We start from the raw sequence: 25337 nt of genomic DNA, 5'->3' as shown, positions 1-25337 counted from the left end.
AAAGCCTTCTTTGACTTCCCAGACAGAGTTGAGCCCTCCTAGCCCTATGCACACACTAGCATTCCTTGGGTCGTGATATTGTCTCATTAGCTGTATCTCTCCCCCAGGCTAGTCCCTGAGAAGCTGCAAACTGAGCGTCTTCAACTACAAACAGAGATGCTTCCGTCTTTGAAAGCTGGCCACCATTTATTTTCTCTGACGTCCCTCTAGCAGGCTGCTCAGAAACTGTTTGCTAAATGTGTTTTTTTCTCTTAAGAAAAAAAAAAAGGTTAGACACGATATTATTTATTCCTTAGGAAACATGTTATTTAACTCAACTCTGTGGATGCCGACAAAATATAAAGTGTCGGTATGCATTAGCATGTATTTAAAACTGATGTCATGATGCGTCTTGACTTTTTCAGCTGTGGTGGAAACATTTACTTAATGATAAAAGAAACAAGACTTCAGCAGAAAACAACTGGATGAGAACTGCTTGGCTGCCCAAAAGAACTACCAAGTGACTGGCCTCTTTTATCATCTTTTTAAAAAAATATATATTTTTATTGATATCAGAGAGGAAGGGAGAGGGAGAGAGAGATAGAAACATCAATGATGAGAACCACTGATTGGCTGCCTCCTGCACACTCCACACTGGAGATCAAGCCCGAAACCTGGGCATGTGTCCTGACGGGGAATTGAACCGCGACCTCCTGGTTCACAGGTCGATGCTCAACCACTGAGCCATGCCAGCAGGGCTATCATCATTTTTTAACACAGACAACCTGAAGGAATAATATTCCCACCTACTAAAGGTTCGTTCTCTCTTCCCAAGAGCTCAGGTCCTCACTGTCTCTCCCCTGGACTATACTGCAATTGTCCTCTAACTCTGACCCCAACTTCCCCAGATTGTGGCAGCTGTTTATATAGCCTGGGATGCTCCCCAACCATGGCTCTGACTAAATCCATCCCATTCCTAGCTCAACAGTCTTCAAGGACTCCCCTGGGGGGGAGGTAGGTACAGACTCAGGCCCCCACCTCTCTCATGTTGTCATCTTTCATTCCCCAAGTGAGGCCCACTACAAAAAAGCTCTGGTTTCCAAGAAGCTCCTCCCTGAGGTTTTACATGTACACACACATATATAACCACACACATACATAGGGACACACTTTCATATTCATGTGTACACACACAGCACTGACACACTAGTGCTCCTGCAGTCTGCAGTCACCCCTTTCTTTGCAATGAAATTCCCCTTCCACCTCTAGGTTCAGCTCAAAGTTGCCTCCTAGGTGAAGACCTTGTTAAATTTCCCGACAAAAACACTGGGAGACAAATGATGAAGAGACAGTGTGTCAGTCCCCTCCAGCGGCTTAGGCCAGAGATTACTGACAAGTCTTCTGCAGCCTTTCTTCCCTCCCCTCCTAACTCACCCTGGTACCAAGAGATCTCTGAGCACATTCGAAGTGCTGGGTAAAAGCTGGTTACATTGAAAACACAGCCCTTCTTCCACATGATTCTAAAAGGGAAAATGCCCATGATGCTAGTGGTGGTGGTGACCAGGTGTGTGTGTGCCCCAGGACTCACCTGGGAGAATAGGAGGATGCCTAAGTGTGTGACAGAGGGAGGCACAGATACTGAGGGAGGCGGAGGAGAATGAACTATAGTGGCCTGCCACTAGAAGCACTGAAGGGAGGATCTGTGGACTGGCAGCTTCTACTCCATGCCATACACAGTAACTCTCAACTCAGGTCTAATGTTAAAAACAAACACCAGGCCTGGCAGACAGGCGGGCATTCAACAACCCGATAGGTTCTTGTCCAATTGATAAAAGGAAGCTGGGCCTGAGATTAAGAAGGGTGCTAGAAGTAGGTGTTCCTGGAACCATGGACGAGGGGCAGATGGAAGGCTCTGGGGTGTTCAGGGCTGGATCTACAGCATGCCTGGCCTCCAAAAGCTGTCTGGCTAAAAATAATGTGAAAACCAGGCTGCCTGACCAGGCTGGATGCTGGCCCCAGATTAGGAGGCAGCCCCACACAGAGGGCATCTGGCGTCTCTACATCCCCAAAACAGCTCGGACCAGAAGACCCCGAGGGAGGGTTAAGGAGAGGCCACTGTTGCATTAGTGGGTTGAGGATCAGCAGCAAAAGATCACCTGGGAACTTGTCAGAAATGCACATCCTCAGGCCCCACACCAGGCTTGGTGCACCAGTCACTGTGGGAGGTGGATCCAAGCAATTTGTGTTTTGACCAGCCCTCCAGGTGATGATTTGAGAGCCACTGTCTAGTGTGACCCTCCCTGGCTGCTCCCCTCCTCCTCACTAGAAAAAACATCTGGTAGCCTCAATTCCTCAGCACATGGAATGGGAACAACTTCTAAAAGACCAAAGGGCTCGAAGTCACAACCCAATAGGTGAAATGCAGCCCAGAGATCTTTTCCAAAAAAATTATATCTGCTCACATCACTTAGCAGCTAAATCCCATTCCTTGGCCCTCACTGTGCTTAACCTCCCTGACCCCAGCACTGCCGGCCCACTGGGGCCCTGCCTAACTCTCACCTCTCAATTCCAGCTACAGGAACTTTACCTGCAGCTCCCTGAACCACCAGGCTTTCCTCTGCAGCCAAGGCCAACACCCCTCCCCCATGATAAAGGCCCTCCCTGACCACCCCTCCCCTTCAGCCCCAGGTAACACAAAGCGCCATCACAAGAGTCATCATGTACACTTCAGCCTGGGACACAGCATTCAACTAGAGGGGCCGCTTCAGCACTGATCAACAGAGGGCACAAGAAGACCCATGGGAAAGAATTGATGGCAGAATGAAGCCAAGTCTTAAACACACTTGACATTCCAGCTATAAAGCATTATTCCTCAGTATTTGACATAGTCTTAATTGTAAGTAGGAAAAAATGTTTACTAAAGTTTGAAAGCCATAAAGGAAGCCTTTAGTGAGTAGGCAGAATGACAAGCAGCGGGAGAGAAAGGAGATTTGCCTACCTGGCAGGTGGCCATGGAGTAACAAGGCGGATTCAGGGAGTCCAGCACCTTTGGCTGTGACTCTCCTGATAGCTAGGCTGGGCCTTCCTGGCACCTTCCACACCCAGGAATTTTAGGTTCTCCCAGGTCGGCACCTAGATAAGCCTGGACCATGCATAAGGTGGTAGGGAGCCTCTTTGCTGTTCCCCTTACAGTTCAACTACAAGCCCACGATCCCGGAGACTCACAGAGAGATCTCGCCTTCCCCAAAGCAGCATCTGGGTGGCCACCTGGCTACTAGCTTCTTGTCATCTAGTTGAGACATCTGGGTGCTTAGGAAGCCCAAAGTCCATGCTCCTGAGGTGTGGTCCCGAACTGACCCCAGGGAGGGGTGGGGTCCACCACAGATTGCCCATGCTGTCTTCAGCAGACCAACTGGGAAAGGGATGCTCTGGGGACCTGGGACCTCAGAGAGAGAAAGCCAGGCAGAAAAATTAAAGGTGGGCAACCCGACTCCTCCCCACAGGAAAACAAAAAAGATCCATTTCCAAGCACCAGCTGGCAGGTAGGAGCCTGTCTCCTACCTGGTTGGACATCCAGTCCTAAAAGGAACTCACACTCTTTATCAGCCTCCCCCTACCCTGACTGGGCAAAAGTTTACAAGAGGGACAGCCGCCTGACAGCCGCAGCAGGACACTGGGCCTCAGATGTAATCAAAACACTGCGCTCCACCAGAAGATGGAACAAGTATTATTTTATGGGGAAAGGGAGGCTCACAAAAGTGTGAAGGGGAGGAGAGGGCCCAGTCTGGCTGTAATTAACTGGCCTGCTTCAAAGGGGGACTCAAGATGGCCTGATATGTAAGGCGGAGGGTTGTCACTGAGTTGTCCCCCTCACCCCTGGGACAGTGTGGGGTAGAAGTAGGGTCAGGACGGAAGGTGAGGATTGGAGGGGTGGGTCTCCTATCAGCGGAGCCGAAGGGCGGACCCCCTCCCGGAAAAGCTGGCTCCGGCACAAAAGAGAGCCCGCATTTGGCTCCGGGGGTGGGGCAGCGCTGGGCGTTCAGTGGGATTTACATATGCACGTTTAGAGACAGCCGGTCCGGATCTACCGCCAGGAATGCAGCATAAGACGGGGCGAGTCCCTCCCCAGCTCTGGACCAGCTTCCCATCAATAGGCTGGGGGAGGAGGGGAAGAGTAAAGATAGACCAGAGTAAACGCTCTTTTAAGTCCGGGACAGCTCTGACTCTGACTTTACTCCTCCTCGGGGGCGGGAAGGGCTGGCTGGGTGTCTCTTTCTTGGGCAAGGCCGGGCGGGGCTTTCTCGTCAGGCAACTTCCGAAGCGGGCACCTGGCTGTGGGCTCAGAGAGGGGACGTGCTGGGGGCAGCAGAGAAAGAGGGTATTTTTTCAGGAGGCCGACGATCGGGCGGGGGGGGCGGGGAGTGCGCGGAGTGGGGGGCAGAATCAGGAAGGAACGTGGGAGCCCTGACCCCAGGGTCCTAGCAAGAAGCTGCTGATGTAGAGACTGGAAACCGGGGCAGTGCCTCAGCTTCCCCACGGGCACAGTGGCCCTGGAAGAGGCCCAGGGGCGCCTTACCTTCTCCTTCTTGCCGGACCCGCTCTCCTCCGCGGCCGAGGCAGCACACTTGTTGAGCAGTTTCTTGCCTCCGCAGGCTGTGGGGCTCCAAGTGCGGCCGCCCGAGCAGGCGCCCCCCGGCGGGTCCCCGGCACTGCCCACGGCGCTCTCCACCTTGATGAGGCGATGCTTGGGGGAGATGTAGCGCACCTCGGCCGGCGTGGCCGGGCGCCGCTCGCTGCTGCTGCGGTAGAGGTGCGGGGAGCCGGAGGACGAGGACGAGGACGCGGCGGCGCCCGCACCGGAGGAGGCACAGCAGCAGCCCGCGGCGCCCGACGCGGACGAGGCGGAGAAAGCGCGCTGGCCCCCGCCCGGCTCCCCGCTGCCGCCGCAGTAGTCCAGGCGGCACATCGCGCGCAGTTTGCGCAGCGACGAGCCGGGGCCGTTGTAGGGGTCCTCGAAGTCGCGCTCCTTCTGTGCGCGGTAGGCGCGGATGAGGTCGCTCGTGCTGCCGCTGTCGTCGGGCAGCGATCCCGACAAGGCCGAGAAACAGGAGGCGGCGGCCGGACCGCAGGACGCCGAGGCGGACGCGGAGGCCTGCGGCACGGCCTGGGGGGGCTGCGAGGGCCGCTCGCCCCGCCGCCGCTGCTCGCGGTAGTCGGGCCGCGGCGGCTGCGGGGGGCTCTTGGTCTTGCTGTTGCCCAAGCTGAAGTACTTGTTCAGCCACTTGGCCATGGCGAGGGGCCGCCTAGGGCCGCGGCACGGGAGCCAGGTCCACGGCCGCGGCCATTCGGGGGGCAGCGCAGCCGCCCAGGTCCCTCGGCGCCCCGGCCCCGGCGGGGGGCGTCCGGGGCGCCTGCTCCGGACGCCAAGTTCAAGTTCTCTCCGCCGCCTCCTGCCGGTGGCTCCCGGGCTTCGGCAGCTGCAGCACCGCCCTCCGCCTCCGCCGCGCGCTGCCGGGGCTTCGGATCTGGAGCCCCTCGCGGGAGCGTCTCATGGGATCCCGGCCCACGGCCCCGCCGAGAGCGAAAGGCCCGGGCGCCCCCCGCCTCGGACGCTCTATCGTGCGCTCCGCCGCGGAGCGCGCTGCTGCCCCGTCGGAGGCGCAGCCTCCGCCTTGGCCGGGATCCTGGCTGCTAAGCGAACTTGTCGGCGTCCTCGGCCCCCCTTCTTCCTTTCCGGGAGCGCTGGGGCGATCCCAGCCCCACAGCCGGAAAGCGAGCGACGGAGGGAGGCAGCCGGCGCCCTCCCGAGTCCGCGCTCCCGTGCCCGTCCCGGCGGCGCCTGCCGCTACCGCTGCCGCCACCTCCCGAACCGCCGCGTGTGTGACACTCGGGCCGCCAGAGCCCGCCCCGCGCCGCGGCCCCGCCCTCTCCGGGCCGGCGCTCGCCCCGCCCCCAGCCCGCCCGGCAGGCCCCGCCCCTTCCCCCCGGGAGCCGGGCCGCCAGACCTTGGCCCAAGCCCCGCCCCCTGGCGCCCGGGTCTCCGCAGGCGCACCTCTGCCCCTCAGCACTCGCCACCTCCCGCGGTCGCCTCGGCGCCAGCTCGGGGCTCAGGCCTGAGGGCGCCGGGGTCCCGCGGCGCTGCCCGCCCCGCCAGGTTTTCAGCCCGCCGCCGCCTGAGGCGAGAGGTAGCCATCCTGAGCCTGCAACGCTCGGAGACCAAACCCGTCCGCCTCCCCGGGGGCCCTCGCGCTGTGTACCCCGGGCGTCCCCGCTGTTGGGTAGGGTGCAAAGGTGGATTAACGGGGAACATTTCTAGTTTACAGCGCGACCCGCCGGAGGAAATGGGGTGCAGAGACCCTTTAGGAACCGAGCGGCTACCTGCTTCTTACAGGGACGGAGACTCCGGTTCCGGCCAGGTGTGCCGGATCTTCGGAGCAATCTATGCTAATGAGCGTATTAGCAATCCGGCTGACGGCTGCGGCCGGCGGAGGCGGCGGGGGCACTGCCCTGCACCAATCCGAGGGCCAGGCTAAGCAGAGGTCGGAATGTTTGCTTACCTTTTCACCTCTGAGGTAGTCGCGGTTTTAACCCTGTTCACGGCCTACCTGGCGGAGGAGCTGTGGGAATGTTTACTGCCCAAATTGTAAGAGCTGACAAGAATCCATGTAATCCAGGGTCCTCGTTTTGCAGATGGAGAAACTGAGGCCCAGAGAAGGTCACCCAGGCACACTGGGCGCCAGTTCTCCCTTCTGGGGCCTCCGAAATGATGTCATTTACACTAATCTCTACTTTGCAACTTAAGATCGTCCTTTGATTATTAATAAAAAAACGAGGAAACTGAGGCAGAGGGAGGGGCCCAGCTTGCTTTTCAGGGCAGCGGCATGCTCCAGGTAGCGACTAGAACTGCCTGGAAATGAGGTCACTGCCCCTAGAGCTGGTGTTCCTTTGAATTTGGCTGGGCAAGCCCCAGAATTTGACTTACCTTAAGGTCTGAGAACTGAAACCTGAGAAATTCTCTAAGAAATCTTACAGCACAATTTTTTTAAAATCTCAACTTGCTACCTGTATATTATAGATGGGCATCGGAGAGTCTCTTTTTTTCCTTTGTCCTAGCAACAAGACCAGAGGCTTTTTTGGCCGGGACACAGCCCTGGCCACACTAGAGGTGGAGGTCAAACTCTGAGGCTGGACAGGAAGGGATCCACAGCTGTTTACTGTTCCTTTACTTACTCTTCCTGAGGCCACAGTTGCAAAGTGGCAGAACTGGGACCCAGACTTGGGTCTTACTCGGAATCCTGTGCTCTGTCCACTCAGCCGCACAATGAAGCCATGGCATAGACTGCAAATTATCCTTTCCGGATCAAGTTATTTGCTTGTGCCCTCTTTGGTCAGATTGCACTGTCATCTTCTATGATCCAGTAAAATGTTTCAGACCCACACAATTACAGACACCATCGCCCTCTATACAACCCCTTCATTGTCGTGTGTGTGTGTGTGTGTGTGTGTGTGTGTGATGTGTCTCGGGCAGTGAGGGCGAACCTATAACACGCATGTCAGGTGACACGCGAACTCATTTTTTTTGGTTGATTTTTCTTTGTTAAATGGCATTTAAATATATAAAATAAATATCAAAAATGTAAATCTTTGTTTTGCTATGGTTGCAAATATCAAAAAATTTCTATATGTGACACGGCACCAGAGTTAAGTTAGGGTTTTTCAAAATGCTGACACGCCGAGCTCAAAAGGTTCACCATCACTGGTCTAGGGGATGGTGGCAGGACCCAGAAGTTGACCTGGGCTAAGATGTTTATTTTGGGTATTCCTAGACTTAAATATCTCAAATTACATTTTAAGTCCTTCTGCTGCTCTGTAACCACTTAATTATCCTGCAAGTAAGGGGGGCCCGAATAGAAAAACTGGAGGACATTCTCATTTAAGTCCCACCTTTCAACCAACCACAAATCTTCTCTGGCTCGCTCCCTCCCCTCCCATTTCTGCTTCTAGGCTCAGGAAGGAAGATCAGCAGATCTTGGCAACAGGCCAGGTGACCCCGGGACAAGAGAGTCCTCTCTAGGATCTGGAAATTTGTTCCCTGCATGTGGGTTGCACATGGAAGCGTTGTCTCTGCCTTTTTCAAAGGGTGAGGAAGAAACGTTATATTTTACAACTTATTTTTTCATTTCACTTTCAGCAGGCCATGGGATCAGACCCACTTTTCCATGTGATACCTTGGCTGGGGTGTAATTTGCAAGCCAAAATTATTGTAATACTATAGTATTATGCCAAGAACTTCCAGCACACTTGTGTATCTGCTTAACCCCTACACAGTCTGTATGTAATTAACCCTACTCAGCGTCCCAGCAATCTGGTGTGTATTCCCAGTTTATAGATGGGTAACAGGCCTAAGGTGGTATTTACTTTAACCAGGCAAAAAAGACATGGGTGTTTTTCTTTGGGAACTAGTAGAGACACATCTCACTAGACTCAGAGTCAGAGTCATTCTGAAAGGGAACAGAAGAGTTTCCTAAGGACAACGTTGGAGAAGTAGTGTGTCAGGTGATTAGAGGAGACAGGGCCTTGCAGGAAAAGTATCCCAGCACAGGGAGGGTTACAGCTGGACAGACTCTCTTTTCAGAGAGCCCAGCTCTCTGTTTTCAGGAGGAAAACTGGGAGCCATGAAGGGAAGAGATTGAGTTAAGAGGCACAGCTGGGATTGGCACCCAATCTCTTGACATCACAAACCCAACACTGTGTCCATCATTCTTGGCATTTTTTTTGTGTGTGTCCCCCTCTCACCCCTCCCATTCCCTTCCTGGTTTTCTTACTGGAAGGATTCGGTATGGCCTTGTTTCAGTTTCTGCCCTCTCTCAACTTCTTACTTTAGATCAAGATGGGGACATGGTAGCTTTTTTTTCTGTACCTCCCTCCAGTATCTGCTGGTAAACTATACATTGGTAGAGGCCTGGAAAAATTGTACCACCAACCAAACAGACTCATCTACTTTTTTTCATTTCAGTCCACCAAATGTTAATGTCAGTTCCCTGCTGTGTGCCAGGCCCCAGGGGAGGAAGGAGTCTGGGTCAGAAGCATAGATTTGGAAGTCCTTAGTGCGCAATGAAGATCTGAAGCATAACTATCCGTCATCATTGACACCTTCTTTCATTCCTACTCCATGCTACCCATGAGCAAGGAATATGCAGAATCTTACCACAAATCTCAGCTGCCTTCAACTGTCCTTCATCTCTTGCCTGTGTCATTGCAGGTATGCCTTACTCATTTCCCTGCTTCTGTCTCAGCAGTCAGTGATCCTATTAAAAGAATATGTTTATGGCTGTCTGCTCAAATTTCCCATTAAATCCCCATTTCCCTAATAATACATGCCCAAATCCTCACAGGGCTCATAAGGCCTTACCTGATCTCTCGTCCCCTTACATTTCTGACCTCATCTTCTGTCTTTTCTCCTGCTCCAAGCAGGCTGCCTCTTCCTTGGGCTTTTGCACTAGCTCTCCTAGCCCGACATGCTTGCGCCCAGCTGTCTCCATGACTCACCCCTCACTCCCTTCAGGTTTTATTTAAACATCACTACTCAGTGAGACCTCCCCTGGGCAACATATCTAGAATTGTCCCCACTCAACAATTAGTATCACTCATCCCCATTTCACACACAGCATATTTTATTGATTTTTCTTGTTTATTTGTTGTCTTGCCCCATGATGGGAAAGAGATCTTTCCTCTTTGTTGACTGCGTATCTCCAGCATCCAGAACAGTGATTGACACCTAGTAAGCACCCAATGAATATTTGGTGAGTGAGTGAATGTGAGTGGTTGATCATGAAGGGTAAGATGGCAAAGGGCTAAAGCTTGACATTTCTGCCTCAGAACTGGTGCTTGTGGTTATTAGCGCTGGTCTGGAAGTGGGAACATGTCAGACTGACTGTGTTCTGGGATGCTATTCCCAGATTATCTCCCTTTTTATTTTATTTATTTATTTTATTATATATATGTATTGATTTCAGAGAGGGTGAGAGAGAGAGAGAGAGAGAGAGAGAGAGAGAGAGAGAGAGAAACATCAATGATGAGAGAGAATCATTGATCTGCTGCCTCCTGCATGCCTCCTATTGCGCAACCCTGGCATGTGCCCTGACCGGGAATGGAACCATGACCTCCTGGTTTAGATCAATGTTCAACTACTGAGCAATACCAGCTGGGCTATTTTTTTAATTAACATTATTACAGATGTTCCCCATTTCTCTCTCTTTGCCTCCCTTCACCCTACCTTGCCCTCCTGTCCCTCAGGCCCTAACCACACTGTTGTCTGTGTCCATGTGCTATGTATATATATTCTTGGATGGCAATTCTCTTTACCTTCTTTTGTCCAATCCACCACACCCACCTCCCCTCTGGCATCTGTCAGTCTGTGCCATGCATCCACGACTCTGGTTCTATTTTGTTCGTCAATTTATTTTGTTCATTAGATTCAACATATAAGTGAGATCATATGGTAGTTGTCTTTCTCTGACTGGCTTTTTTTCATTTTGCATTATAATTTCCAGGTCCATCTATGCTGTTGCAAAAGGCAAAGACCGTGTCTCTTAAGCCGAGAAAGCAGAACGAGAATCTTCCCTGTCCTCCTAGCATCCAGATGGGGCTCCAGGAGGGTTGTGGCGCCCAGGCAGCCTCTTCCACGCAAGTCCCAGTCATGCTGACATGCAAGCCTGTCTGCAGTGTCGCTGAGCCAGCTGTTGTTCCCTCCACCCAGGTACAACTAATCTTAGGAATCTCATTACTGGTTGAAAGATAATCCTCTGTATCTAGATTAAAGGCTGTGTTTTGACCATTACCGCACATTGAGCATTGAGCCGACAGTTTAATTGAGCTGTTTATGCCGCTGCCTTGATCTCTTCCCAGAGAATTTACAACTAATTCCGAGTGTCTCTACGAATTAAGTGGGCCTCTCCCAACATGCTTTGCCTGTACTTTGCCTGTGCCAAATCCCACTTGTCCTTGTGTTACCCAATTATGGGCTCTCAGCTCACAGCTGTCACTGGCTAGTACCACTTCCAGCCCACATCCTCCCTGAGGTGGCCTTAAGAATATGGCCCTGAGAATGGCCATAGCCCAGGACGGCCTCTGTGATATCTGCAACAGAAAGGTGGGTGGAGGTGAGAATTGAAAAGGGAGTAGAAAAGACAGAATTCCTATCTACCCCTTTGAAGTCACCTCCAGGCAACTGACAATAACCCCCTAACACGAAAAGGGTATGAGTACCTTTAGCACAGTTAAGCGTGATGGAAGGAAAAGAATTCTGGACTGAGGTTGAGATTTCCTCTGTGTCTTCTGGGACTCTTGGTGTTAATATTTATGAAATGGGACATGGCAGGTCATTGTTTCTCATTCTGTGTTATGGAAGTGTCTAAAGGTAGGGATGCCATATTTAGGGAAAAAATAACATTAAAAAACATCCATGCAATATTTGGGACATACGTATAGTAAAATATTATTAGTTGTTCATAGAAATTCAAATTTAACTGTGTGTTCTATATTTTACCTGGGGGTCTCAAGGGTCCCTGTGGGGGATAAAGAAGCCTCCCCACCCCTAGCCCAGCTGATGAAATGGACAACAGCAGACATCCACAACCCTGCTGAACATTAGAATTACCTACAGCGTTTATACAATGCCCAGTGACGAGACTGTATTTCAGACCAATTGAATCAGAATGGGGAGGAGGGTAGATTCAGGCATTTGTGGTTTTGTTTGTTTTTAAATCTCCCTCGGTGAGTCGAATGTGGGCCGGGTTTGAAAACCACTGGACTGGAGCAGGGGTTCTCAAAAGTGAGGTCCCTAGACCAGAGCATCACCTTCACCCGAGAGCCTGTTAGAAATACAAATTGTCCTTTTGACTTTCAGTTCTCCAGCACCAGAGGTGGGGGGTGGAGGGGGTGGCTCAGCAAGCCAACCAGGCGATTCTGCTGTAGCTACAGTCTGAGAGCCAGTTGGAAAGGCCCTTTGATGAGAATAGGGCTCCGTCCATTGGGGTCTGATGTACAAATGGGTGCTAGGAAAGCCAATTAGTTGAATTGTTTTGCAATGATGCATCTCAACGGTCAAACTGCCTGTCCGCTGGCAGTTGCAGTGTAAATTATGGAGGTTGTAAACCCTCTGAGTGCAGTGGCTTTTCAGTCCCAAACATCAGTCCGATGGCAGTCTTGAAGGCCACCATTGGCACCTGGAGCTTACTGGCAGTAGAACAGGTTAGGGCAGAAGAGCCAAAAATGGACCATAGGTGTCTGAGGACATAAAGTTATCTCAGGTCAGGCATCAGGTAGCCTGAGGGCCCAGCAGATGGGGCTTGAAGCATGTGGTCAAAGAGGAAATAGAAAGTGTGGCAGAAAGGAAACAGGGTTAGAGGACAGTAGGTCAGCCAGGTCCCAAGGAGGCTAGGGCAGTGGAAATCAGTGATATCTCCAGGGCTGACCACTGCTTCTGTGAGGAGCCAGGACCAAGGCAGGCCTGGCAGACTGGAGGAGGTGGGTGTCAGAGGCAGAGAAAGCAGGCTGTGTTTGTTCTGTTTTGTGTTGTTTTGTGTTGTGTTGTTTTGTGTTAAGAAGCAAGTGTCCATCAAGAGCAGAGCAGTGGTTTTCTGCAGCTGAGGAGGATTTAAATACAAGCCCACTGGTGCCATCAGGTTTTCTTCTATGGGGGTCTCACAGTCCCAGATTGATTGGTTTCAGGGATGTCAGGTGCCCACCATGTGTGACTCTCCTGTCCTTGAAAGACATCTGAAGGGCAGACAGTAGGGGTTGTGCATTATTCATTTCTGTCCACTCCCAGGATGTGCTCAGTTCTCGCCAAATGCTAGGCCCTGAGTGACTGTGTGTGGAAGTGAATCCAGGAGAGATCTAACAAATCATGGCTCTTAAATATGAGTTATCACCTCAAGCCTAATGAACCACATTCCCCATGCAAAAAGGCCCTCGTCACCCTGGCAAAATCATTGCAGACTCTTTCCTTGCTGCCTCCCTTTCTCTTTTCCTTGCACCCAGCACCTCTCCTGTGCAAGGCCAGATGCTAGACCAGACCACTCCTGGGGGCTTTGTACACTGTAAGGAACAATAGACAAAGAAGGGGCGCAGCAAACATTGACACCTCAGAGATTACCCTTTCCTGGGTTCCAATGTGAATGACTTGGTGTGCTGGTGTGTGAAACGATACATCTAAAGAGTTTAATTCAATTCTCATCTCCCAAATAAACGTCAGAGTTCCTGAAAGGGTGAAATATTACTTTAAGTCCTACAGTTGGGAAAATCATTTATTTCTTCAGTGTTAAACCACACACACAAAAATGCTCTTCTGATGATGCAATTTCCATCCTTTCACTTTGGCTGTAATATTTAGAGACGATTTTTAAAAGTCACTTTCCACGCATAATTTTCTCCTGTTATACTTTGTTATTTTTCCCCCCTTCTTGAATTACAATGGTTGACATGCTGCCATTTGAGGCTTTTCTATGTGGGATGGCTTGGTCTCAGCCAGAGCCAGGAAAGAGTTAAAGTTGCAAATGGCTCTCTGCCCCCAATCTGAATTTGGGGGTGGATTGGGGGTGGAGACTGCCCAATTGTCTGTTCTTCTCTTCCCCTCCCTAGGGCTGAGTACAGGATGTGGAGTCTCCCAAAATAACTCAGACCCTGTGGGTAAATGCCTGCTGGAGTTGGTTTGGAATAGAGGATTCTCAGGATCAGAGGTGAACTTGTGTGGCCAAATGATCTGGTCTCCTGGGCTCAAAAGAGGAGCCCAGTCACCTTCCAAGCCAAACGAACAAGCCCTCAGTGGGCTACAGGGAAGCCAGGTGACTGCTGTTGGCTTCTTTCACTCAGGTGGCATCTAATAGAGTGACCTTCTCCAGAGAGGTCAGCGGGCATGGCTTGGAGAGACACTGGCAGTTCCAAGTCGGTCATTGGAATTTCTGGAGCTTTGGGCGCTGTAGAATTACCACTTGCTGTACATGTCAGAGGAGGGAACTGTTTGGGTTACGCAGCTTCCCAGAGTCGTGGTGAGTGGAGGGGCTCAGAGCCCACTCTGATCCCTTTAGTGCTCATGTGCAGATAATGGCGGATTTGGGGGCTCTAGATGGCGGCTCCCTTCACCCCCAAGGCTGGGGCAGATTTCATTCATACACTTTGAGTCTGGAGCTGGTGAAGCTCAGAGAGAAACATTGCTTTCTCCCTAAATCTCCTGCTTTTATCTCTATGTACAACTCGGTTTGAATTTCCGTTTGCTCCCATTTGTGGACGCCTTTGTGGTGGCTATAACCCTTTAATGTTATTATTAGGCTTCAAGCACAGGAACCCACTTCTTCAGTGGACCATGTGCTATAAGGTAGCACGTCCACAACGGCTGTGGTGAGGGTCAGGAGTGCTCAAACTTGAGTGTGCCTCAGAGTCACCTAGAAGACGTGTTAGAATGCGCACTCCCAACACCCTGCTGAGAAGCCCATTAGGGTCCTAGTCGGTCTTGGAGTCTGCAGTTTTACACGAACCACAGTGGATACTGCTCAGATGGGCCAGGGACCCCACTTTGAGAAGCTCTGGCTAGTGTCTGAGCTCCAGTCCATGACACAAGCCAGCAAGTCGTGGGTGGATGCTTTTCTGACTTTTGTCCCTGTGGTTCGACATTCAGAGGGTCAGCCAGCCTGCATCCCAGTGTCCCCGCAGGGTGTCATATTGCTTCAACTGGGCACTCTACAGGGCACATAGTTGTTCTTATTTATCCTGAGCAAATCTCCCTCCAAGGTCAGTTTAATGGATCCTGAGGTGAAACAGGGATGAGGCAGAGGAAGGGAGGAGAGCAAATGTGAACATAGAGAACACAGTGCTGGCCACCCTGGTCCAGGTGTCACTCCAATGGTGCCTGCATTGTCCCACAGAAGCGCTTGTGCTGGACATCAACACTGCCACTTTGCAGCTGAGGAAAAGGGGGCGCAGAGTTCACACAGCTGGTATGGGTAGACTCAGGTGTATTCAATTTGAAGACCTTCTTTTCTTGTCTTTTTTCTTGGGCAGGGGGGTGGGGTGGGTGGGTGGGGGGAGGTTGAGGGGGAAATGCATGCTCCTAAAATTTTTCCTTCAAGTTTTTATTTTGAAAAATTTCAAATTACAGAGAAATTGTAAGAATAATGCAATCTCACAGACCCTTTCATTGTTAGCATTTTGCCACATCTGCACCCTCTCTCTTGATCATAATTTTGCTAATCCATTTGAGAATTACTTGGAAACATTATATTAATTTACTCCTAAATATTTCAACTCATCTCCAAAGAAAGGGACATTCTCCCACAAAACCTCAATAAAATTATCACTTGGGAAGGAAGTGTAACATTAACACATTACTATTTAGTATCTGTTTTACTTTACCAATTGTTTATAAAATATCCTTGATAGTGTTGTTTGTTTGATTCAGCATCCAATCCAGGTTACTCACTGCATTTAGTTGTCACATCTCTTTAGTCATTTTTTTTCATCTAGGATAGTATTTCATCTTTTTTTCCTCTTTAGTAACATTGACATTTTGTAAGAGACCAGGCCAGTTGTTTTGGAGAATATCCCTCAATTTGCATTTGTCTCCTCATGATTATATTCTTCTTAGGGCTTCATGTCAGAGAAGAAAGGCTTTGCCCTTTTGATTGTACTCCACTGCCTCTTGCCAAGTGGGGATCAAGTTTGACCCTTTGAATTGTTAAAAGGACCAGTGATACGAAGGAAAGCAGCATAGCGTGGTGGAATGAATGCAGGCCTTCAGAGCAACCTAATCAAGTTCAAGTGCTGGCTCTGATCTCTAGCTGATTGACCTTGAGCATATCAATTAACATCCCTAAAACCTGGTTTTCTAATTTGTAAATGTAGATGATTTCTGCTTTGCAGGATTATAACTAACATAAGTAAAGAACCCAGCAGAGTATGTGATGTATAATTAATTGGAACTTCATAAATGGCAGCTGTTATTATTGTCTTTAATTACAATATGCCAAAATATCCTATTTCTTCTTCTAACATATCTCTTAGAGGCCCTTTTTTCTGTGTTTTCACATCTCTCCATTCTTGGGCACCTCTGTTTTCACTTTCTTCCTGTTGCCCACACACTAATATGTCCCTTACATACCACCACTGGTTGCCCTAAAACAGTGATGGTGAACCTATGACACGCGTGTCAGAGGTGACACGCGAACTCATTTTTCTGGTTGAATTTTCTTTGTTAAATGGCATTTAAATATATAAAATAAATATCAAAAATATAAGCCTTTGTTTTACTACGGTTGCAAATCTCAAAAAATTTCTATATGTGACACGGCACCAGAGTTAAGTTAGGGTTTTTCAAATTGCTGACACGCCGAGCTCAAAAGGTTCACCATCACTGCCCTAAAATGTGGTCCTTGCCATTATATTCACCTTGCTTCCTTCTTCTCACCTGGCATTCACCATCTTCCATAGTCTCACCTCATCCCACCTGCCTGATTTTACCTCCCACCATTTCCTACCTGGGGTTGGCGGTAGGTCGGGGGTTCTGTGATTGCTCTGGATGTAGCTGTTAGCACCGTCTTTCTCCTCCTCTTCCTCCGCCTCGGGGTGTTCACATGTATCCATTAGGGCATGTCACCGACAGGGGCTGCTTGTGGTATTTCAAGGAAGAAGGAATTTAATAAAGGGAGTTTATTACAAAACTGTTGGAAATTCTGGACAGAGCAGTTTTATTATCAGCTTTCATAGATAGGAATTTGAAGGGACTTGAAAGCCAGGAGAGCTGATCTCAGCTGCCTCCAATCCTGAGGCCCAAGGTTTTCAGGAAAATACTTAGACTGCAAAATGGCATGTCTGCCTAAGCCTAAACTTTGACACGGCCAGAACAGCACAAATCTGGCTTCTGCCTCTCCTCTGCCTACCACGTCGTGCCAAGTGCTTCTCATGCATGCATTGTATTCTAGGATCTGCAGACAGGGGGTTGGGACATGTACTCAGGGCTCCAGCCCCTGTGACATGGGGCAGAGCACAAAAGGGGTGCTGAGCCAGTGAAGGTCTCTCCCTGGGACTCTTCTGATGGAACTAGTGGGGAAGACCTTCTTTGGCTCCTGGAATTACAGCTGGAAGTACATGAAACTGGTTACCTGGCCATCTTCCCTGACTTCTGGGGGAAGCCCAACTGTGGTGGGACAGAATGAAGCACTCAAAGGGTGATATCATAGTGAAAAACAGAGCTGGAGGGGCGGAGGGAGGGAGAGAGGGAGGGAGGGAGGGAGAGAGAGAGAGAGAGAGAGAGAGAGAGAGAGAGAGAGAGAGAGAATGAGAATGAATAACATGTGACATTGTATCAGCCCTTGATTTGGTCACACCTTTTGCCAGTGCAATCCATGTCCCCAATTATTTCAACCCATAAATTTATTTATTTTTTACTAAATGAATTTAAGGTGGATTTCTGTTAATTGCAGTGAAAAGGATCCCAATGAATAGCAGAAGGGAGACGAGTCAGAGGGTATTATATGCTCTGCAAGAGTGGTTGAGCACCCAGAGAAGCAGATAATAAGAAAGGAGTTCATCCCCATTTTTATCTTTTATCTTGGAAATATTATTTGAGCCATAATTTTATTTTACTTGTTATTTCTCATGGCCTTTGCTTCCTTTCAGAATACTTTTTATTTCCTCCTTGTGATATTGTGATTTATTATAAATATTATTTGGTCTCCATCCTGTTCCTTGTACAGAGCTCCTATAACCCTAGGAATTTCTTAAGTTATAAGAGCATAAAAGTGAAATGGGTATCTTGTTATTCAGAACAAGCCCCTTTCAGCCATGCCCAAGTTTATGTTGATGAGGTGACTTTTGGGAAGTCCCTAAGGATAGGGACTGGCGGTCAGGGCAACCAACCATGGGATTAGAGGGTTGGAACTTTCAGGCACCCCTCACCGTTTTCCCTCCAAGAATGTGAAAGAGGCTGGAGGTTGAACTAATCACCAATGACTGATGATTTAATCAATCATGTCTAATAAAACCTCTACAAAAACCCAAAACCAGGTTCAGAGAGCTTCCAGGTTGGTGAACATGTAGAGATTCGGGGAGAGTGGCCCATCAGGAAAGGGCATGGAAGCTCTGTGTCCCTTCCCACGTACCTTGCCCTATGCATGTCTTCCATCTGGCCGTTCCTGAGTTCTATCCTTTTATAATAAACCTGTAATCTAGTAAGTTACGTTTTCCTGAGTTCTCTGGGCTGCTCTTGCAAATTAATCAAACCTGAGGAGGGAGTCCGAGAAGCTCCATTATAGTTGGTTGGTTAGAAGCACAGATAACTTAGACTTGCAATTAGCATCTGAAGGACGTGCAGTCGGGAGGGACTGAGCCCTTAACCTGTGGGGTCTGATGCTATCTCCAGATAGACAGTGTCAGTATGGAGTTAAATTGAAGGATACCCAGGTGGTGTAGCAGAATTGCTTGGTGTGTGGAAAACCCCCACATCTGGTGTCAGAAATGGCCTGGTAGTAGTGTGAAAGTAAAGGGGATATATAGGAGTCTGTTTCCTTTACTTCTGTTTTCAAAATACTTCCTGTCTTCCAAATGCCAGATCAAATCTCTTTCTCCAGGGGCCTCCCTAACTACTTCACCCCATTCTGAATTCTTGAAGTTCTTGGCACAGAACAGTTAAACATCAAATTATTTTTAAATTTTGGGGTGTGTTTTGACTCCCATTATTGACTATGAACTCCTCAAGGTCACGGGCTACATCTTACATCCTCTCTGCACTCTCTCCTTCACCCCCTCATGCCAGATTTATCACTATTGACTGGTACTCAATGAATACTAGGGAGTTGATGACTGATTGTTCAGTGGAGAGGCTGAAGTTGCCGTGGGCAATTAACTGGAGGAGTAAGAGTGAAGGAGAGGGAAGCTGTCCAGATACCAGCCATCTAGGAATAAGGAAACCTTTCCAGAAAGGGTAATTAAGCCAGCTCAAATATGCTTGGCAAATGGGGTGGACCAAGTCCCAGGCAGTGCACCTCTCCTAGTGGCCACCAGGGGGCGGCAGATGGCATGGTCTAAGTATCCAGTTGTCCCATGGTGGCTGGATGAACCAGTCAGCTAAACCCTGCTAGAAGGGAGATCTTGGGCACAGGTGATTTGCACAGGATAAGGTGGCCTTCCAATTAGAAGGCTTGGAAAGTAGGATGCCTGGACCAAGGTTGGGAAAACCAAAGGATAAACACATGGATGGTGGACGTCAACAGTATCTAAGAACATGAGCTGAATCCTCCAGAATCAAAGCAGTGAGTGAACTTCAAAAGATCTAGATATTCTGCTAAGAACAAAGGGCTTCAGGGCCTTGGCGAAGGAAGCACGACATCCAGGCATGGTATAGTGGCCAGGGCAAAGTCTGGAAGGCAGGAGTCTTGGAGTCCCATCTCTAGCTTATAGGTTCTTAGCCCTTTGCCTGATGGATGCTTTTGCTGTGTGACCTAGGGATTGACCTTCCCCTCTCTGAGCCTCAGGAGTCTCATCCTATACAGAGAGGATTGGTGTCTGGAGACTCAGAGACCAGCCCTATCTTTGCACTGGTATCCATGATGGCCAGGGATCCTTCTCACTTAAAGGGGCTATGGGAACAAAGCAGTTCAGTTGGCTACAAAGACATTTCTTCACTACCCCTGTCTGCGTATATCTGCTTTTCTTAAAGCTTTTGATGGGCCCTGACCCATGGGACAGGGTTGAAGCTAAGCAGTCTAACTTCTAGATGCACTGCCCCATGTCACAGCACACATCAACACGTTCCCACATACCACTGTAAATGCAATTATTTTTGCTTTAAAATAGTCTTGTAAGTTAGCGCATTTTTATAATTTTGCTTTCAAGATTATTTTGCTAATTTAATTTTCAGTGGCTATGATTTCTCAGAAAGCATCGGGCACAGTTAGGAATTCCTTGAAGTGAAAGGATCCACTAATTGTTTTCAAATATAATAAAATTTGTATGGATATCAAGTTGAATAATTTAGGGAGTTGATATAGTACTGTATTTTGTAGACAGGTAATGTTTTATTTTGGAGTTGTCATTGTGTGTCTTGGAGTCAACAAGCATGTTGGTGGTGTGCATTTCTTGAGGCCCTTGAAAAGCTTGTATGTCTTCAGTCCTGTGTCTATGGCCCCTGATGAATAAAATCCTGCTGAGGCAGCTGAAATGGGCCTTGGGGTGGGGATCCTTTCTTTCGGTTATTGCGTTTTGTCTTATGTCTTCTGGCCCGGGAGCTGGAGCAAGCTTTGAGTGCATCAACAAAAAAAGGAGCCCCCCTGACCCCCACTTCCCTGTAGTCTCAGAACCTTCATTGTAAATCTTTTTTCCAGCCCAGTCCTATAGGCAGGCACCCAGGTGGCAGAATCTCCTTGCTCTGGGGTTTTTGTAAAGTCAGGTTTCCTCCCAGTTCTCTCAGGCACACCACATTCAAGCCGAACACCATCCCCATTGTCGACGCTTCCACAGAAATAGATATTGCACAAAGGGCAATATCTCACCAGAGAATTTGTTTTCTCCTGCTGATAATTTCTCTCCATAAACATTTTCTGAGAGAGATGAATAGGTGTACCTTTCTGGATCAGCGGGCAGATGCTGGGGCGTGAAATGACTTTGCGTGGCATGTTTTATGTATGAGGGGAGGGTCCCCAGGACCACCTCTGACTGGCTGCAGGTCGCCAGGTTCCTCTCCTGCCTGTGACTGACACTTGGGCAGCCGCTTCGCTCACTGTTGCTCACCTGAAGCGTTACAGGCCCAGCTTGGGTGGAAGCTACAGAGAGAGTCCCCAAGGATCGGTGCAAAACATCACCAGCCTAGAACACTCTGGGGCCACATGAAGTCCTAAGTCCCCTCCCTGCATTTCACAGCCAATGCCACAGTCTTCAGATATTTATTTTGCTGGTATTTTTTTTTTATTGCCCTCTCTCTGTGTTTATAACAGTGACAAAGGGAATGAGTTCCTTTCCATCATGGTGTTTATGAATCTCAAAGGAAAAAAAAAAGAGATGTGACCTCAGAAAAATAAAGAAGCTAACATAAAAAGGGCAGACACGGTGACCTTCCACAAAATGAACACATGTGGGATTTTTCCATTCATCTCCCTCTGGGGGAGGGGAGGGTGATTGTTAATAACAAAGTGGCACCGAATAACTTGCCGACAGTTCATCAGGGTCCCTCTAAAGCCCAGAGTCAACAACACCAAGTGACTCATGAAGGTGGCAAGCCACAAGCGGGTGGGTGGGGACACAAGTTCAGGTCCAGGCCACAGGCTTCCAGAAGGGTTTATTCCCACCCCAGGGTGGAGATGCCAGATACAAGTAAAAATATAGGATGCCCAGTGATACAGTTGGCTGATGAACAACCCAGGTTTGAACTGTAGGGGTCCACTTACAGGTGAATTTTTTTCGATAAATACAGCCAGCCCCTCCACATTTTGGGTTTCATATGCAGGGATTCAACCAACCTCCTAAGAAAACAGTATTTTTGAATTTCTAACTGCATATTCCCAGCTGCAGATGGAAAATACTGTTGGTTGAAATATAGTTGGTCAAATTTGCAGAGTCAAAGAGCCCACTATAGAATCCACAGTTGTGCTTGGATTTTCGACTGCCCGGGGGTCAGCCGTCATGTTGTTCAAGGGTCAGCTGCACTTGATCTTTAGGTAAGCAATGAATACATTTTTCGTGTATTCGGGATATACCTGTAGTGAAAATGTTTATTTGAAATTCAAATTCAACTGTGTATCCTGTACTTTCTCTGGCAGCCTTACCTCAGAGATGCAGCTCTTGTCTTCATTTCAAAAGGACTTACATATTTCCAGGTTCAAACTCCACCAGGGGGAGGCTCCCTCCAGTCTCAGATTCTAAAACCTTACGCCATCTCACAGGCCCAGCTCAAATGCCACATTTTTGCAAAGATTTCCCCCTCAATCATGTTCCTCCTTTCCCTCTCTCCTCTCCCCTCATAGTATTTTATTTTCCTAATTTCATTTATATTTCGTTGTTTGTAAGTCTGTCTCCCCCACTAAAAGGGGAGCAACTCAAGGGCAAGGACTATATCTAGATTCCTTTCCCCATTGTCCCCAGTACAGCTTCACCTGCACCTGATGTGTAGTATGTACCCTGAATGTTTGCGAATGAATGACGGATCTTAGCTAACGTACTTTGAATGCTGATCATGTGCTAGGCATGGTTCTTAAGTACTTTACAGGAATTGAAGTTCTTTCATTTTCGAGTAATTCTCTGAGGTAGCACCATTTTTATTTCCATTTTAGAGATGGTGAAATGGAGGCACAGAGAAGCTCAGTAACTTGCCCATAGTCACACAGCTAGTAAGGAACAAAACTGGGATTTGAACCCAGGCTATATGGCTCCAGGGTCTGTGTTCTTAGCCTCTGTAAGATCTTGAGTGACTGGATGGATAGAAGAATGAGTGAAAGGACAGATTAAGGAATGCATGAACAGAGGTGCAAATAGGTGTTCAGATCAGGACACAGGAAGTGGAGCCAAGGTGGGTGTTAGGAGAGCAGAGACTGAGGAGGCAGGGAGGTGACAGGAAGACAAGCTCAGGGGTGAACCTAGGCAAATCCATGACTGGAACAGAAAGGCAGCTCAGCAGCAAAAGGCGCGGATCTTCTTTCTGCGTTGAAAGTCAATCCCGTGTCCCACACCCTCTACTTCTCTGAAGGGGCCTGGCTGTATCTTTGTTCCTAGCCTCCTGCCCCCACAGCCCTCCTCTTCCTGGAGCAGAACCCGCCCTCTTCTCTCTTAAGAGGCTCAGGCGAGAGGACCTCTGAGGCTGACCCTGTCTTCCCCCTGGCTCTCAGCTAGGAGTTAAGAGGTTTGGCGCCAGCACCTTCTTTGCTTGGGCTCCAGTCCCTCCGTGTCTCATGCACGTCTGCCTGGCTTTTGCCAGGGGTGTTACACAGAGGAACCGATGTGGTCTGGGGTGATCGTGGGCTCCATTCAGAGCGCCGCCGCGGTCATGATAGCAATGTAATAACCCCTTCTTCTTCAAGCCTCGGGAACAGTGGGCAGTGGCTAGCTCGTGCCTTCCAACTAGGCTTTTTTACTTTTTGAAAATTGTGGTTAAAAAAACACACAGAACATAAAATTTACCATCTTAGCCTTTTTTTTTAAGTGGACAGTTCAGTCATGTTAAGTACATTCATATTGTTGTGAAACAGATCTCCAGAACTTTTGCATCTTGTAAAACTAAAACTCTGTACCCATTAAACAACAATTCCCCTCTTCTACTGTCCCCAGGCCCTGGTAACCACCGTTCTACTTTCTGTGTCTGTGACTTGGACTACTCCCGGTGTCTCATATCAACAGAATCATACAGTATTGGTCTTTTGGTGACTGGCTTATATTACTTCATGTCCTCGAGGTTCATCTATGTTGTAGCATTTATCAGAATGTCTCTCCTTTTGAAGGCTGAAAGATATTTTGTTGTATGTATACACCACATTTTGTTTATCCATTCATCTGTTGATGGACATTTAGGTGGTTTCCATATTTCAGCTTTTGTGAGTAATGATGCCATCAACATGGGTATACAAGTATCTCTTCAAGTCCTTGCTTTCAGTTGTTTTGGTTATATACCCAGAAGTGGGATTGCTGGGTCATATGGTAGTTCTGTTTTTAATTTTTTGAGGAGCTTCCATACTGTCTTCCATAGCCCTTGCACCATTTCACATTCCTACCAACAGTGCACAAAGGCTCCAATTTCTCCATATCCATGTCAACACTGTTTTCTGTTTTGTTTTTGTAGTAGCCATCCTGATGAGTGTGAACCTGTTCTTTATCAGGAGGCTGTATTTCTGGAACGGCTTAGCGTGATCTCTAATTATCCACTGGAATTGAGCAATGGGGAAAGCAGGGCACCATGCTTCGGGCAGATGACCTGGTAACCTCGACAGAGAGCTATCCTCATTCTGTCCTTGACTTTGTGACTCTGGGCAAGTTGCGCCACCTCCGAGTTTCCACCGCCCACTGGGGACCGGGCCTTCTCGACGACAGTCTCCTCCCTCCTCTGCCCTGATGTTTCTTCCTGGAAAAGACAGGAAGCGAGAGATGGGAAATGACTTGTTAGGTATGCGTCTTAATCTCAGTAGCCATCACCCCAGTGATTATTTTTTTTCTTTCTGTTATAACAATAATTCATGCTTAGTTTTTGAAAGTAAGATAACTCAGAAAAGCATGAGAAGCAAGGAAGTATTTGTCTATTATTTTGTCACCCGGAGGCAACCACTGATAACATTGTGGCCTGTTTCTTGTAGTTTGTTTTTTAAGTGAGGCAGACTTTTCTCATCCTTGAGAGTCCCTCTTTCTCTAAAGAAGAACTCCTTTCACAGCAGTCGGTAACAAAATTAACTGAGCTCTCAATTTCTTAAATATATCTTTCTTTGTGCTATTCACTCCTTCGGTGTGTCACTGTGAGTGAAAAGCCATTAATTACAGTGGAAATGCTGCTTGGAGACAGCTTATGAAATTATGTTAATATGTATTGAGAGAAAGAAAGGAAGGGGAAAGGGAGCTGATGGGCAAAACAACCAGCCCATTTAAATGGATAATTTTCTCTCCTTTCAAGTTTCAGAGTTGAGGGTCACTATATTTCTGAAAGGACTAGAAAGCGATGATTGTAGTTTTATTTTGTCAAAATCAGTAAAACTCGACTGAAAAGCAAAGTTGATAAACTAGCAAAAAGAATGACTTTGGTAAATGTAATGTAAAACTTTTTTTAACACACATATATCGGTTCAGGAAAAAAGAAATTTTCATGAGAATCTGCAGATTTATAGGTGGAGTGTGGAGAGCTCTAAGTGTAAAAGGCAACCTCCTAAGGATTTCTGGCCTGGGGAAACGATGTTTGGAGATGCTTCACCTGGCATTGTCTAAAGCAAGCATGTCAAACTCAAAGGCTAACACGGGCCAAATTAACGAGGCATGAGGCCCACCGGCTGTGAGTTTGACATGCTTGGTCTAAAGCAGGGGTGGACAAACTTTTTGACTCGAGGGCCACAATGGGTTCTTAAACTGGACCGGAGGGCCGGAACAAAAGCATGGATGGAGTGTTTGTGTGAACTAATATAAATTCAAAGTAAACATCATTACATAAAAGGGTACGGTCTTTTTATTTTTTATTTTTATTCATTTCAAACGGGCCGGATCCGGCCCGCGGGCCATAGTTTGCCCAAGGCTGGTCTAAAGGGATTGGTCTTCAGTGCTGCTGGACACCCAGGTTTTGTATATATCGTCCGGTCTGGCTGGGACCCCTGAGGATGGCCTGACCTGGATCCTGGGCTGGTGGAATA

The 25337-nt window shown here is 48.5% G+C and overlaps 1 protein-coding gene and 1 long non-coding RNA gene across 10 annotated transcripts in view; one reads left to right on the top strand and one right to left on the bottom strand.

Annotated features, from left to right (window-relative positions):
* The window catches only part of SHB (SH2 domain containing adaptor protein B), a 127020-nt gene extending 121145 nt beyond the window's left edge, over positions 1-5875 (bottom strand). For 4 of the 7 annotated variants that reach the window (XR_004971220.1, XR_004971219.1, XM_036330316.1 and 1 more), the window contains exon 1: positions 4556-5875. Coding sequence is in view for 4 of the 7 variants with exons in the window: in XM_036330316.1 (XP_036186209.1) it covers positions 4556-5269 (714 nt within the window). In the remaining 3 variants the exon portion in view is untranslated. The remainder of the gene's footprint in view (positions 1-4555) is intronic. The other 3 variants (XM_036330317.1, XR_004971218.1, XM_036330314.1) reach the window with 3 other exon arrangements.
* Positions 5876-6026: 151 nt separating this feature from the next.
* LOC118667294 lies at positions 6027-25087 on the top strand. 3 transcript variants are annotated; one of them, XR_004971217.1, is made up of 3 exons: positions 6027-6164; positions 10533-10738; positions 23795-25087. It is a non-coding gene; the product is annotated as an uncharacterized LOC118667294 (long non-coding RNA). The 3 variants fall into 3 exon arrangements; XR_004971215.1 differs by having other exon boundaries at positions 6027-6257; XR_004971216.1 differs by lacking the exon at positions 6027-6164 and adding an exon at positions 7676-8119.
* The last annotated feature ends 250 nt before the right edge of the window (positions 25088-25337 follow it).

The sequence above is a fragment of the Myotis myotis genome, unplaced genomic scaffold, assembly GCF_014108235.1.
Source record: "Myotis myotis isolate mMyoMyo1 unplaced genomic scaffold, mMyoMyo1.p scaffold_m19_p_12, whole genome shotgun sequence".
NCBI lineage: Eukaryota > Metazoa > Chordata > Mammalia > Chiroptera > Vespertilionidae > Myotis > Myotis myotis.
The sequence above is the reverse complement of the archived record's forward strand: the minus strand, read 5'-3'. Positions and strand labels throughout refer to the sequence as shown.